At 45.7% G+C, this 15,197-nt stretch overlaps 2 protein-coding genes and 1 pseudogene across 3 annotated transcripts; 1 reads left to right on the top strand and 2 right to left on the bottom strand.

Annotated features, from left to right (window-relative positions):
- Positions 1-323: 323 nt before the first annotated feature.
- Positions 324-2,970, top strand: LOC136513186 (large ribosomal subunit protein eL20z-like). Of its 2 annotated transcripts, XM_066507174.1 has the most exons (5): positions 324-477; positions 1,755-1,924; positions 2,108-2,240; positions 2,323-2,440; positions 2,594-2,970. In XM_066507174.1, exons 2-5 carry the CDS (start codon positions 1,915-1,917, stop codon positions 2,684-2,686), a joined length of 354 nt encoding a protein of 117 aa, XP_066363271.1. In that variant the 5' UTR covers positions 324-477; positions 1,755-1,914; the 3' UTR covers positions 2,687-2,970. The 2 variants fall into 2 exon arrangements, with proteins under 2 accessions (XP_066363271.1, XP_066363272.1); XM_066507175.1 differs by lacking the exon at positions 324-477 and having other exon boundaries at positions 503-1,924.
- Positions 2,971-3,123: 153 nt separating this feature from the next.
- Positions 3,124-4,705, bottom strand: LOC136513185 (noroxomaritidine synthase-like; annotated as a pseudogene).
- A 1,776-nt stretch (positions 4,706-6,481) lies between these two features.
- Positions 6,482-14,454, bottom strand: LOC136511792 (heat shock 70 kDa protein 15-like). Its single transcript, XM_066505814.1, has 10 exons — positions 14,305-14,454; positions 12,815-14,043; positions 11,188-11,394; positions 10,965-11,060; positions 8,524-8,745; positions 8,010-8,204; positions 7,787-7,933; positions 7,405-7,554; positions 7,120-7,250; positions 6,482-7,036 (listed from the first exon to the last, which is right to left on the bottom strand). The coding sequence occupies exons 2-10, from the start codon at positions 13,982-13,984 to the stop codon at positions 6,826-6,828; spliced, it is 2,529 nt and encodes an 842-aa protein (XP_066361911.1). The 5' UTR covers positions 13,985-14,043; positions 14,305-14,454; the 3' UTR covers positions 6,482-6,825.
- Between the last annotated feature and the right edge of the window lie 743 nt (positions 14,455-15,197).

Raw genomic sequence — 15,197 nt, 5'->3', positions numbered from 1 at the left:
ACAATGACAGTTATTAAGGGACGGATGGAATATGTTTAAAAAGCTAATTACCTTTATGAGTTTCAGGTAAAAGTAGTCCCGAAAACTTATCTCCATCAAATCAGTCAGGTACCTGCTACCCTGCCCTAAGCAGCTTCAGATGATCGGATCTCTCTGTTTTTTTTGTTCTAACTTCTAAAAATATATAATTAGGCATCAGATCTGGATCATTCACATGATCACATCACGTCCCGTCTGGTAACGTACGTACCGAAACCAAAATCCACCCTTGACCCTTCGTCGAAAGGGAAAGGAAAGGAGGAGCACAGGCGCGCTCAGCCGGTCAGCCCTCCAGCCTCCAGCTCTCCGCCTCCCCCACCCCCAGCTCGTTCCCCACGCCCCGCGTCCCTCTCCACCACCAAACCGCGCACGCAGCGCAAGCAGAGGAAATTCCATAGCCTCCTTGCTCCTTCCTCGCATGAGCTTCCTTCCGGGCACGTAAGTCTCTCCTGCCCCGCCCCGCCCCGCCCCTGTCCCGCGGTTCGACGCCACCGAGGTTCCCCTTGCTTCCGCGGAATCGAGGCTAAGGTTCTTGGTTTTCTTGCGCGGGAGCATTGCGAGATTCTGGACCGGATCGGGAATGTAGCTCCTGCTTAATCTCAGGACAGCGTGATTGCTGTTTTAGTCTGGTGTAGTGCGCCGCCGATCGGTTCTTGGTCTCTTGTTATTGTGAGGCGTTGACCTGTGAGCGCAACCTGTTCGTCGGTATTACTGACCGGAGCTTCGGTAGAGTCTTGGGTAGTGAACCTGCAGCTGTTACTACTCTTGTTTTCCCCACTTCGTTTCGAGGAAAAAAGTGTGGAAAGAGCTTGCTTTGGCTCCGGCCCAGGATCACAACTTGGCGTTTATGCAGTCTTAGAATGTGGCAGCAAAGCACAAGTAACCTGACTGGCTCTAAAGTTTTGGATTTGGAATGACTTTTGTGTGGTTCACCATATGTATTGTAGATCTGAAACAATGGGCTCAACTCCTGTTCTAGAGTAATTGTCAGTATATATCGCAAGCCTGTACTACCTTAGATCTAGTTCAGTTAGAGCAGCACCAGAACTGTGAGTTCAGGTTGATAATCAGTCTAAGATTCCGAGTAAAGCATAAACTTGTGAGAGATACAGATGACTCATGTTGTGCCCGTACTCTCTTAGATCTAGTTGTGTTAGAGTGGCTTCTATGTTTGTTTTCACATGTCTGACTATATAGACTGCATCATTTCCTCATGCATAGGCAAATGCGTTTGGATACTGGTTTAACCTACTAACTTTTCATATGGTGATGGTGAATCCGTTATATATTTTCCATCATGATTCATGAGGAAGGTGGCCCTTTCAAGTCTGAAGGGTGAGGCAAAATTTAAATGCCCCAATTCCATTACAGCCAAAGATCACCAAAGCTACAACAAAACACTTAACCTGACAACAAATAGTTAAACCACAAATATAGTATGGCCTCCATTCAGAAGTTTACACAAAAGATATCCATAATTCGTGCTTACATGCTCATGCCAAAGCTAAACACTGACAACAGGGTAAAAGGACCTTCAAGGTTTCTGTACTGCGTGTTTTTGAATTGAGAAATCCAGTACGGCATCATGGTTTGCATACACCGAGTTACCTAAGATATCAATTTGTTGAAATTTATTTTCTCCTGCAAAATTTTGCTTTTGACAGATTGGGCACCATCGGGTTTTCATGCTAACATCTCATGTCTGATCTGTGCAGCTGCTACCTGAGATGACTTGTTCTTAGCACCAGTTTTCATTAGGCCCTTACAACAGCAGTGAGATATCTGCAAATGCTGATAAGCTTCAAGGTTATTGGTTTTAACTTTGCCAAATAACTGTAATACTGTTGCGGCCAGGGGTTTGTGCCTTGGTTTTTTATGAGGGGAGGTAATTTCTTTTTTATACTTTATCCTCATGTTCCATGCACAATAACTGTAACATGTTTGTTGGACCTTAAAACTCTCACTGTCATTTCAGAAGAAGTGTGTTCAGTCTTCATAGTGAAGAGTATTTCAAATATCTATTGGAGCCGTTTTGCATTAACTTCATTGGTTCTTCTGAATTTCTCAGGAAGGTCAGATGAACTTTGTCGTTGCCAGGCGTGCCTTGGTAAGTACACACTACTTGGAGATGAAGAAAATCCACGATTGTCAATATATGACAGACGGCCCCCCTGCTGTGGCTGTGGAATAGGTTGGTCGTGGTGAGTCAATCTGCTTTGGCAATGAACTGCAATAGTCTTTTTCTCGCTTGTAAATGCTGTATTAAACATATTACTATTGCAGTTTTCTTCTAGGTTTCTTGTGCCCTATCATTTGGTACGTTGCAGCTCTTCTTTATTGCTGCAAGTACTACAATCGGGACCCTCGTGAACGGCCTGGACTCGCTGCTTCTGCTGTTCTGGTTAGTTTCAGAACTACTGTACATTCACTGCACAAACTCTTTATCCTATGAGGGAATTTCAAGTTTATGCTATTAGCACTGAACTCATTTGAGTTTATGTTGAAGGACATCATTTTGTTTCTTATTACAGTTCCTCTGGTTTGATTTGTGCAGGCGGTTATCTTTACAGCTGCAACTGTTATAACCCTTTCTGTTCTGCTGATATGTTGTGCCAACAAACGGTTCTTGAATAGCTGTGCAGTATGACCTGAATGATAGCAGCAAGATATCTATTGCAAAACATCAGCGTTGAACTACTAACTGAAATATTCTTTAGATTCTTTAGTCAGTCCATTTATTGTTGGACTGCAAAAGGGTAATCAACGGATTCTGTTTAGCATGATACGTTATTATCACCTGTGAGTGTACATTACAGATTACTGAACTTGTGGAAATCTTAAAGCTATACTATATGCAGCAATTCCTTCTCTCCCCTGAAACTATTGAACATTTTTGTACTGCTAATATGCCTGATCACAAGAATCAAAGTTCAGAACTTGTATCCAACCTGTCTGAAATTACATGAGCAGATTAATCTGGAATGGAATTTGTGCTGCATTTTTATTCTAATATAAGCTCTATCACCTTTTGTTCCTTTCTCCGCCATTTTCTGGAGTTTAACTGATGCAAAGGTAGCACGATGCATCATGTTGCCTGCCTCCTCTTGATCCTAACCCTCATCCCGTTCTTGGTGTGGAGCACCACTGGGTTCTGCGGCTCAAGGACCTGGCCGTCGACGAGCTCCACCTGAAAGTTGTATAAGATCGCTGCTGCGGCAATCTTGATGTTGCTGAGCCCCAAGTTCTTGCCAAGGCAGCTCCTGAGGCCGCAGTTGAACACGGCGAACTTGTGGCTGGGCTCGTGCTGGACTCGGCCAATATCGGACAGCCACCGTTCCGGTCGGAACTCGTGGCAGTCGCTGCCCCATATCCCCTCCATCCTGCCCATGGCGTAGATGCAGAAGATGACCCTGGTGCCCTTGGCCACCGTGGTGCCGTCAGGCAGCACGTCGCTACTGCCTCTTTCTCCTGGAACGGCGCCGGCGGGAACAGCCGCAGCGTCTCCAGGACCGCCGCGTGGAGGTAGGACGCGGGCTGGAGCGCGTTAGAGTCGAACACGGCGTGCTCGCCGCTGCCGGTGGAGGTGACCGTGGCGGTGGGTTGCAGGGACCTGAGCTCGTCGAGGATCTTGGCCTCGACGTGCGGGTGCGTGCAGAGCATGTAGAAGAACAGGTGAGCGCGGCGACGATGAGGTCCTTGGCCGCGAACATGTATCCTACGGTGGAGTCCCGGAGGAACTGGTCCCTCTGCCGCTCGCTCATGCCGGGGTCCCTCGGCCACGCCATGTACAGTGACAGGAGTTCGCTGCCTTCTCCTGATTGGCTTCCGGTGGCGAGCCGTGACTTGCGTTCGGCGATCTCGCGGTAGACGAACTCGTCGAGGACCGCCTTGGCCTCGGCCAGCCTCCTCTCGGCGCTGACATTGAGCCACCTCAGCAGCCTCCACCACCAGGCCGGCACGATGTGCCTGAAGAGCGCAGACTCGCTGGCCACCCTGGTCGCCTGGCCGAACGGCGGCACCGGTGCGTCGGCGGCGGCGACGGACAGCGTGTCCAGGTCGGCAAGGAACGCGGAGGCGTAGGACACGTCGAGCGAGTACCGCATGAACACGTCCTCGAGATCAACGACGCCACCACCATCCCCCTCTCGATCATCCGCGGCGGCGCGGTCCAGGAACGGCACGAGCAGCCGCGCCGTCTGCCGCGCCATGGTGGACAGGACGAAGAACCGGAACGCCGGGGTGCCGAAGACGGTGGCGGCGACGTGCCGCTGGCGAGCCCACGACGCGGCGTCCGCGACCAGAAGCCCGTCGCCGACGACGTTGAGCATCTCCGCGAAGTCCCGGCCCTTGTCGTAGCCCCCGTGGTTGGACGCCAGGCAGTGCTGGACGGCCGCCGGGTCGCACGTCAGCAGGAAGTCCGCGCGGGCGAGCCACGGCCCGCGGAACACGAACGTGCACCCGGACCCGCGGAGCGCGTCGGTGGTGGCGTCCAGGAGGCGGCCGAGCTTCGCGAGCACGAACGGGAGCATGCCCACCACGGGCCAGCTCACGGGGGCGCCCTGCTGCCGCGCGTGCACCGCGAGGCGCAGGGCGGAGAGGGAGACGAAGCACAATGCGGCCACAGGAATTCCGGGTAGGACAGGGCCAAGCTCCGGAGGGTGCCCATGGCTATGGCTGAGTGTGCATGAAAGGTGGAAGGAACAACTGTGGCTTGGTGGTGGCATGTACGTTAGCAAGCTTAGCATGGTTAGATAGATAGGCGTGCGTGCATGGCAATGGCATGATCGTGTGTTTCTGCCGGTGGTTCTTCCCCGTGGGAGTGTGCTTCCCATGGCCATGGGCTCACAACACTTGTGTGCATGGGTTGCGGAGGTTTGCTAGATATGGAAACGTGACATTGGCGTGGCTATTGCTTTTACCACCGTCGTCACTATTACCGATAGTAGTTTGTAGCTGTCCTTCACAAAAGTAGCACCATGGAAAATCAATCAATCTTTCGAGTGTCATTTTTGCAAGTTTTTCAGAAAAAGGAGGGGGGGAAAAACATTCCAAAGGTGACGATGACAAGCGACGAGGCCGGGGAAGAATAAAAATCATGCCCGAGCCGGGAATCGAACCAGATCTGTACCGTGGCAGGGTACTATTCCACCACTAGACCACTGGTGCTTTGTTTTATTATTTGCATACTAAATGCTTCATTAAAACGAATGAATACAAATGAGAATTTTTTTTGACATAAGCACAACTGTTAAAACACTAGGAGTACCAGTTTTTTAATGACAACGATGATCTCGCTCGGTATATACAAGACTACCGGAACTATTGATAAATTTGCCTCCTGCTAGAGCTTCAATACTATTGCTACTGTAGCAAGGAGCCTACCTTTTTTCTTCTACCCAAAATCAACTGCAAAGAGTAGCCAGGGAACCTACATTTCACCAGTTCCAGCTCCCACGAGCCCATTGTAGCCACGGAAGCTATTTCACCAGCTCCAGCTCCCACTCGCCACATTGGTAAGCTAACATTTCACCAGCTCCAGTGAGGCCCTACATTTCACCAGGGCCTTGTTTAGTTCGCGAAAAATTTTGGGATATGGTACTGTAGCACTTTCGTTGTTATTTGGCAATTAGTGTTCAATCATAGTCTAATTAGGCTTAAAAGATTTGTCTCATGAATTTCGTCTAAACTGTGTAATTGATTTTATTTTTTATTTATATTTAATGCTTCATGTATGCATCCAAAGATTCGATGTGACGGAGAATCTTGAAAATTTTTGCAAAATGAAGTGCAACTAAACAGCACCCAGCTCCAATTCCCACTCGCCACATTGGTACAGCAGGAAGTGTTCAAAGCTCTACTAATAATGTTAATGTTACCTATTTTGTACAACTCTGCTTCACTCATTTAGTTTTTTTCCGGCTTCTTGAGCAGCTGCACTGGTAAATGTTGGTAAAACAATTTCTTATAGTAGATAGGAGAGAGGGAGTTAGAAAAAAGCTAATATTTTTAAAAAGATTATAATATGGAACTGATTTTAAAGAGAAGCTATCTAGCAGTCATCCCTTGTGAGACCTGAGACCTAATAATTTTAAAGAGCTCCTAAAAACTCCTGGATAAGGTGTGGCAGATTAGACCTTCAGCCTGTTCGCTTGTTAGTTTCAGCCAGACCAAACCAGCCAACCAACAGCGTTTTTCTCTCACAATAAACCAGCAACAGCCAGCCCAGACCAGCCCAGAAATCAACCAGCGAACAATCCCTTAGTTGGATCAGCTGGTGCAGAGACTTGATGAACAATCTTAACTAAATGTTAATTTGAACTAAATGTGCAGACCCTGATGTTTTTCCAGCAAAAAAAAGACCTTTACAATAAAAACACGAAAAATTCAAAATCACCATTTACCCACGGTCTTACGGACCATCTTCAATAAATAGCCCGTTCGCTTACTCGTATATGATCGTAGATTATAAGCTGGAACAGTATTTTTCTCACACACCAAACCAAGCCAGCAGTAAGTAATCCACAATCGTTTACGATGAAACGAATAGGCTGAAAGATATACATCGAGCGCGTGGGGGGGAAAACCTGAGAAAGTGTACCCCACTGCTCTTAATCCTTCAACCATCCAACCACCTCCTTTGTCAAGAAACAAGAAACAGAATAACTTAACGTCCCAACACACATCCTCAAATGTGACCGAACAACCATCTCGCTTAGTTCACACCCCCACCGACTATAAAAGCAGGTGAACAGGGTCAATCACACAAATGTTTGATCAACGGCAAAGCTAGGCCGAGGGATCTGTGGCTCCCTCAGGTTTGTCTGTGTCCATCTGCTCGGCTGGAGGCTCCTCTGCAGCTCCCCCGCTGGCTGTGCTTTCGCCATTTGATTGCTGCTGCTCCGGTGTCTGAGGCTCAGGAGCCTGGGTGGTTTCTGCCGGAGGTGGAGTCTCTGGCTTAGGAGCTGGCTTCGGTTTCGTCATAATCGGCTTGCAGAACCTGTAGATCAAGGTTTAGGGATAAGGCCTCTCCGTAATAAGGTGACTCGGAAAGGGAGAAGGGCATATAGACCATATGCTAACCTGTCGAGTGTTTCAGCTTTCTTCTTAAGGTCAGCAGCAAGAAGGACCGGATTAGCATGCTTTGGCAGAGCATCCTGATGCTGCCTTTTCTCTATTAGCCAAATCTCTGCTTCTGAACACTCGTTAATGACCTGCAAAACAAAATGAAATTAGTAACAAGCCAATGACAAAGTATTTCTCAAAACTTGTGAATCACATTGCAGTTAAGGTAATCTACCATGGGAATAGGAGAAAGCTCAACTACACTGTATTATATTTATTTAAAGTTACTAGTTAGAGATATACCTTTTGCTTCTCTGACATGTCTATGTGTTCAAACTTCTGGTCATTAGACAGTGCAGCTTCTCTGAAGCTATTGATGCAGTATACCAGTTGACTAACAGCAGAACTTCTAATCTCCCATTCTTTGAAGCGCACCTCAATAGGATCACCAACCTGCAATCAGAAAAGAAAAAAAAAATCCATCATCTATCTAAAATCCAGTGGCAGATCTAGGCATAAGCAGTGGGGGAGCTTTTGCCAAAATACGCTTAGCCCTAAATTTTGCAATGACTGTGTTAATTGGCTCAAAATCCTAGATCCAACACTGCTAAAACCTTAAATACCGAAAAACATTATACCAATGACCAACATAGAATAGTGTGCAAATATGCTAAAGAAGGCATGCCTTTTTAAGTTCTTCTAGTTTAGCAATATAAACTCCCTTGGTCTCATCCTCGCCATCTTCATAGAGCCAGTCTTCAACCTCCTGAAGCTTAGCAATCAAACCTTCCTTGTCCTCAGGTGTGACAAATTCACTGTACTTGTCATATAGCTAAATAGAAGAAAACAAAATCAGGCTCACAACTTCACAAGACAACATTATTATTGGTATATGTAACTTAATATACCTTGTTACGCATGTCATACACATAAGCTTCAACAGCATTCTTCTTCTCCTTTGTTTCTTCCATTACTCTGTCTTGAAGAGACATCTCATACTCTTTCTCTACAGCCTTCTGCAGGTCAGCTGCAGCCAAGGCCCCATAGATCAACTCATGGACCGGAACAGTAGTTTTCTTAACTTTCTTTTTTGACAGCTCAACCTAAATACAATAAAGTCAACCAACAAATTATTAGTTTATGAACATACAACCAGGCATTCATAAACAGAACAAAATACAAGTAATATAACTTACGTGGACAAACAATTATTATAATTCTAACACACATGGACAGAACAAGAAAGCTAGCCTATAAATTACTCTTTGCGATGACATCTCAAGATACAAGAAACAGCTCTGAATAAACAGAAAGCACTGTGTCTGGCAGCTCACCCATGACAATATGACAAAAAACCACTAATTCATCATAATATCATCCTCATATCCTATAATCCAACAATTTGCCAAGAACATATCATACCTTTGCATCAGTTTCCATCGGAACAGATTTTTCCTCAGTATCTTGTGCTCCATTTTCAGCTGCAGGAGCAGCCTCAGTGGTATCAGCACTTTTAGGCTCCTGCATATTCACATCAGATCCAGCAGCAGGATCACTTGGCGCATCATCTGTGTCCATCTTCATAGTATCCTTTGGAGCTTCATTTGCAGATGAGACTGGAACTTCCACATCCTCCTCCAGCATCTGCATGCAAAAGTAGCATATAACAAAGTGTTAGAAACACTGATAGCCATCCCAAAGGAGGCTGCACAAACACATATCATTGTGAGAAAATTCCTTGTGTAGCACTGAAAAAAGTTGACCTTCCTCTTATAGCACTGAAAAAGTTTTCATGCCTTATATAGCACTAAGTCTGAAGGGCGGGCCTGGTACAAGCGGTAGAGTCTTACCGCCTGTGACCGGAAGATCCCGGGTTCAAGTCGCGGTCTCCTCGCATTGCACAGGCAAGGGTAAGGCTTGCCACTAACACCCTTCCCCAGACCCCGCACAGAGCTAGAGCTCTCTGCACTGGGTACGCCCTTTTTTTATATAGCACTAAGTCTCATCTTTTATTCCCTAGATAGGAATTTTCGTCAGCTTTGTGTGCATATTCTGTTTAGATTCCATCTCAGTTATACCTCTTGGACCAAAATACCCCCAGAAAAAAGAACGCCTTTCCAGGCTCTCACCGTCGCCCGAGTCACGGGAGGTCAACACTCCCTCTCGGCTCTCACACGTCCCTCTCTCCTATCCCATGGCGTCTTCCTCCCCAAACCCTAGATCTCAATAGGAGCGGCCTGGCCTTGGCCATGGATGGCACAGGCGGCGGCCTGGCCTCAGCCACAAGTGTGAAGGGCGGTGGCCCAGCCATGGGCGGCACGAGCAGCGGCCCGGCAATGGGAAGCAAGGTCAGCGGGAGGGGAGGCAGGGGCGGCACAGCAGCGAAGGCGGCCTGCCAAGGGTTGTGTGCGGGTGCCCCGGCCATGGGCGACACGAGCAGCAGCCGGGCCATGGGCAGCAAGGTCGGCAGGAAGGAAGGCAGGCAGCAGCCGGGCCACGGGCGACATGAATGGCTTGAAGGGTCAGTTACTTTCTCTTGCAATTTCTTCAGCATGTTGGTAGTAGTAGGAATTTTCTCATGGTCAAGGATATTTTTTATGCACAGGATGGATCCGAAATCAACTTATTTGCTGAAAATTAAGCATCTTATTTGTTGCTGCAGTTGTAAAATTATATTATTGTATTATCTTATTCCTCATGTAGAGGGCCACCAAAGAAGAAAAAGACCACCTCACCTTAGACAAGCATTGTGCCTTCAAATGATGAAGCGCCAGCATGCTCTATGACTTTTCCACAAAGGTTAGTACAAATTTAATTGTGCTCCGTTGAATATCTCATTTATTAACTTAACAACTCTAAGTAGTTTCCATGTCACCATAGCCAAAGTCTACAATCTGCAACTATAACTAAACGACAAGGAGGTAACTCAGAATCTGGAGGCTCTGTGAGGTATTCAATTGAATTCCTCGTTTACCGCATTTCTGAATTTTATTGTGCCAAACTATTTCTTCCATACATGTATAGGTGTAGGTCAAGATCTGATTCAAACCAACCTGAGGCTATGTCTGTTGTCACGACAACTGCTCCTGGAAAGTTTGCCTACAAGGAAAAGGAAGCAGATTGCTAACAAGCAAAAGGGCAAGAGTCTTTTGGTCACATTTGACAGCCCAGCAATGGCCACAAGGAGCAAAAAGACTGACTCTGCTAGTCCTGCTATGAGCACGAGAAGCAAGAGAAGGCTTATTTTGTGATTGTTTCATGGTCTCTGATACACACTGCTAGTCCTGCTATGAGCACGAGAAGCAAGAGAAGGCTTATTTTGTGATTGTTTCATGGTCTCTCATGTATCAGATATGTATGTATGCCTTTTATGTTTGTAAACCTAATGTACTACATGTGTGAACTTGGGCGCAAGTTATGTGTTCAAACCTATGTATATTTGAATTGGTCATGTGAACCTATTGTGGTATTAGTGGGCTGATTGTGTTTGTGTCCATGCATTGTTGAACCTGTAGTTTTTCTGCCATTGTGAAACAGTGATATTTTAAAAACCGCATGAGCGTTACAGAGTGCATTTTTTCTAAAAAGTATGTCCTTCCTATTTTACTAGAGAACTAGTCTAAGTGCATGAGCATGTTGGTCATAGGCGTGCTGCTGCATGCTTACAGGGCTTGTCATGCATGAGGGAGGCCAAATTCATCTTTTTTCACGTGGCACTTAACAGCATAACTGACAGAATTCCAAACTAGGGAACAAAATATGAGACTGGTGCTATACAAGGCATGAAAACTTTCAGTGCTATAGGAGGAAGGCTAACTTTTCTCAGTGCTACAAAGGGAATTTTCTCTATTATTGTAACTTACCATTGCCGAATCAACTGTGACAGTCCCATGGATGTTGAGACGCACTTTCACTTTCAGTTTGGCCTTCTCTCCTTTGGAGGTTTGGAAAGGGCCAATCTGCCAGAGTTTAGCACATCATATCAAATCAACTATCGCAATACATGCAAGGGCTGTAATACTCAAACATATAGCACCAGCAGAACTACTATTGAATAACATAACCATTGTGAAAAGGATTGCTTACTGTGTAAGTGCTTATTTTTTGTGAAACTTGTGAGTCGTCTGGGTCGACATACAAAACATCAACTTCAAATGTACTGGATTTAAAGAAGGTAAGAGCTTTAGTGCTAGGAATTGCATTCCCCTTTGGGAATACAAGGGTCTGTTGGGGTGTATTCTGGGAGTCTCCATTCCATGACAATGCAATTGAGAAAGGAAACCCATCATTAACCTGCAAAATACCAATCCAGCGTCATTGCCAGGATGCAAGACATAAAAGCACATATCATATAGTAACCTTTCATTTTATACAGTTTTAATTAAGATCATTAAGTATGGAAATACATAACAACACAGTACCATGTACTTGTATGTGATGTGAATCAAACTGCTACTGTTGAACATGTGGCAAGGGTTCCACAAGATACACCACTAAAGGAAAACAGCACAAACTATAATGAAGAATTAATGAAAAAAGTTAGTGAGAATGTCACAAGGACACCTAAAATGTCGCAGAGGGCATTTTTAACACTACTACCACTATTGCATGCGGGGAAAATGGAATACTTAAGCACCTACTTTATCCAGCAATAATTACTACAGCAATTTTTCCATGAAAAACTTAAAAGGCTGTTTTAGAAGAATCTGTAATTTAAGAACATTTTGAATAAAACTTTAACCAGACAAGATCACTGAGATCAAATTAGTCCTTTTTGTTAGATATTAAAACACGAACCAGGAAAAACCAGACCACATTCATTGAATAGTATTGCAAATTTAGTTGGTCATTGGCACAAGCAAATGTTACACCCAGGGAAAAAATTCCACTTACTAGTTAAGTGACAATTATTGCCAACCTAAATCAAATACAAGTATACATATCGGCTGCTCCAGTAAACACCAATTTCAACAATTTACAAGCAATGAAGTGCGTAGCATTTGTAATGCCAAAAAGGGACAGCGCAGCAAACCAAATACTGTCTTCAAACTTTAAAACAGACTCCGTACTGACGGTTATTATAAGCAGGATTTTCAGGTTAAACAATAGCATCTATCAACATTAGTTCTAGGAAAAAGACTACAGGGAAAAATAAAAGCCAGCGTGCAACAAGAACAAGAATATCTAGAAAGGTGAAGATAACATTGAAAGAGAAAAAAAAAGGGTGATAGACTGTTTGATTGTTGACACAGTGCTGTGATCTATTTTTCATGAATTAGCAGTTCCAGTGGTGCACATCTTTCGAAGTTTTAGTTTCCAGATGGTATGCAACTGTTGCAGTATCCAATACTATTAATTGAACATAGACAGCAGCACACATCTTTCTAAACTTCAATATGTATAAGTCGGCATAAAAAACAAATATACATATCAACTACTCGATTTTTTTTTTTAAATAACAATTTACAAGCAATGAAGTGTGTGTCATTGTGTAATCTAAAAAGGGACAACACATCAAACCAAATACTTTCTTCAAACTTTAAAACAGACTCCTTACTGATGGTAATCAAAAGCATGATTTTCAGGTTAAACAACAGCAGCTATCAGCATTAGTTCTAGGAAAAAAGAACAAGTTTAAGATATATACTAGTCTGGTATGATCCAATCCATAGTAACAGAAAACAGATATACAAAGGTAAGCTGAGGAGCATACCTGGAATTCTCGCACTTTGAAAGTGGGGCTGAGAATAGCACACTGAAGAGCACATCCTCGCGCAACACACTCACTTGCATTCATGGTCCGTCTTGGCTCCTTCCCAAAAAATTCAGTAATTATCTTGATTATAGCCGGAACACGAGAACCAGATCCAACAACCTCAACAAAGTGCACATTTTCAGTAGTCAACCCAGCTTCAGCCAAGGCCTTCTCCAGTGGCCCTTTCACGCGTTCCAGCACAGAGGCACTGATCTGTTCGAACTCCTCTCTCTTAATAAAACCCCGCACATCCTTCTCATCCATCAAGCACTCAATGTTCAGTGGGGCCCCTGGGTTGGCGCTCAGCACCTTCTTAAGTTTCTCACATGCCACACGCAACCTAATGCATGCACGCGCATTCTGGTACACATCAATCTTATATTCCTCTTTAAATTTTGCTGCAAAGTGCTTAAACAGGGCCTCATCAAAGTCCCTCCCACCAAGAGACTGGTCATACGTATGCGACAACATCTTGAGCTGTCCTTTCTTGTAACCAACAACACTGACCTGCATGCTTGCATGACCGACATCAACAAATGCAACGTTCAACTGGTCATTCTCTGGGAGATCAGTCTTATAAATACCATATGCCAGGGCAGTGGCTGTCGTCTCATGGAACAATCGCAATGGCCGGAGACCCGCAACAGTAGCAGCATCAAGAACAGCCCTGCGCTGCAGATCTGTGAAGTAGACCGGGATACCAATGCAACAATCAACAACTGCGGCATTCAGGTTACCCTCAGCAATGCCCTTCAAATTGGACAGAACCATGGCAAGCAGCTGGGTGGGGGTGAACGTCTGCTCCTCGCCCAGGTACCGTGCATGGACCAGGGGAAAACCATCGGCGCCCTCCGTGACACGGAACGGGAAGGAGGCGAGATCGCTCTGCAGCTCGGGGTCGGAGAACTTGCGGCCGAGCAGGCGTTTGATCTGAGAGATGGAGTTTTTGGGGTTCATGGTGGAGGACGCGGCGCCGGCGGTGCCGATGAACCGCTGCTTGTCCCCAAAGCAGACGATGGCGGGTGTCTCGCGCTTGGACTCCTCGTTGAGGACCACGTCGATGCCGCGCTGCCGCGCGACCGCCACGATGCAGCTCTCATTGCCGAGGTCGAGCCCCACCACGCTCATCTTCGATGCACACTCAGCTGCCGACCACTACAGCTTCAGATCTGGATCACGAGCAGCCACTGCATCGCAAAAGGCAGAGATCTACAGGTTAGGCAGGTCACAGAAGCGACGAATTCTTCCGTGAATCTAAGACGAGAACGCCGAAACCATGAATTTCACGCATCAAAACGAACAGCTATGAACTCTTCACCAAACGCAATGCGAATCCCAGCCGACGACTACAAACCGCCGTCCCAGTCGACGGCTCCAAACCCGCCGCAAAAAACATCCAAACATTAACCTAACCATCCAGTAAGGAGGAATGGAGAATCCGATCGTACCTTCAGAGGTGGAGACCGAGGCCCGTCGAAGATCGTAGCGCCACAACGGAAGTACGGGCAGGGCTTTCCTTTTGGCGAGAAGGGGGAGAGGAGGCGGTGATATACGGTGTGTGCCGCGGGGTCGGCCAATGTAGACGGGAATCTTCTAGAACGTGGACTGGAAACCCTCGGTGCTACGATCCTTCGCCGCCAGAGATAGACATCTGAGCCGCTGGTTTGATGCCAAGTTTCATGGACGGTTAGATGGGTGCTTGAGTTTTTTTTTTTTTTTGGGTATAAACCATGTGTGCTTGAGTTTTGCACCTGTTGGATCTCTTTGTGGGAATAGGTCAATAGACAATAGGATGGGATGATGGTTTTCTTCCGGTTTTCCAACCTAGGCCTCGTTTAGATTACGAAAAAAAGTGAACTCGATGAATAGTACCACTTTCGTCTTATTTGGCAAATATTATCCAATCGTGGACCAACTAGGCTCAAAAGATTCATCTCGTGATTTTCAACTAAACTGTGTAATTAGTTATTTTTTTTACCTACATTTAATACTCCATGCAAGCGGTTAAAAATTGATGTGATAGAGAGAGAGTGAAAAAACTTGGAACTTGAATGGCATCTAAACAAGGCCCTAGTTCTAGTTGTAGTTCCAGTAATAAGTAGTAATCAACCTGATCGGCATATCAATACAATATGGTTGTGGTTGTATAGCATGTGCTACAATACTCTACAAGTATGGATATACAACAGCAGCCGCTGCTGCTGCGAGCGGAGCCAATAATGAAAAAGAAGAAGAAATACAACGACCATGAAGGCATATAGGGTGGCTTATGAACGTGCGATCAACTTCTACACTCGCAGCGGCTGAAACGAACACTCTCGTGGGTCAGTCTGGTTCTTGA

This window comes from Miscanthus floridulus, chromosome 16, assembly GCF_019320115.1.
Source record: "Miscanthus floridulus cultivar M001 chromosome 16, ASM1932011v1, whole genome shotgun sequence".
NCBI classification, from domain to species: Eukaryota; Viridiplantae; Streptophyta; class Magnoliopsida; order Poales; family Poaceae; genus Miscanthus; species Miscanthus floridulus.
This window is presented reverse-complemented; position numbering and strand designations above follow the sequence as displayed.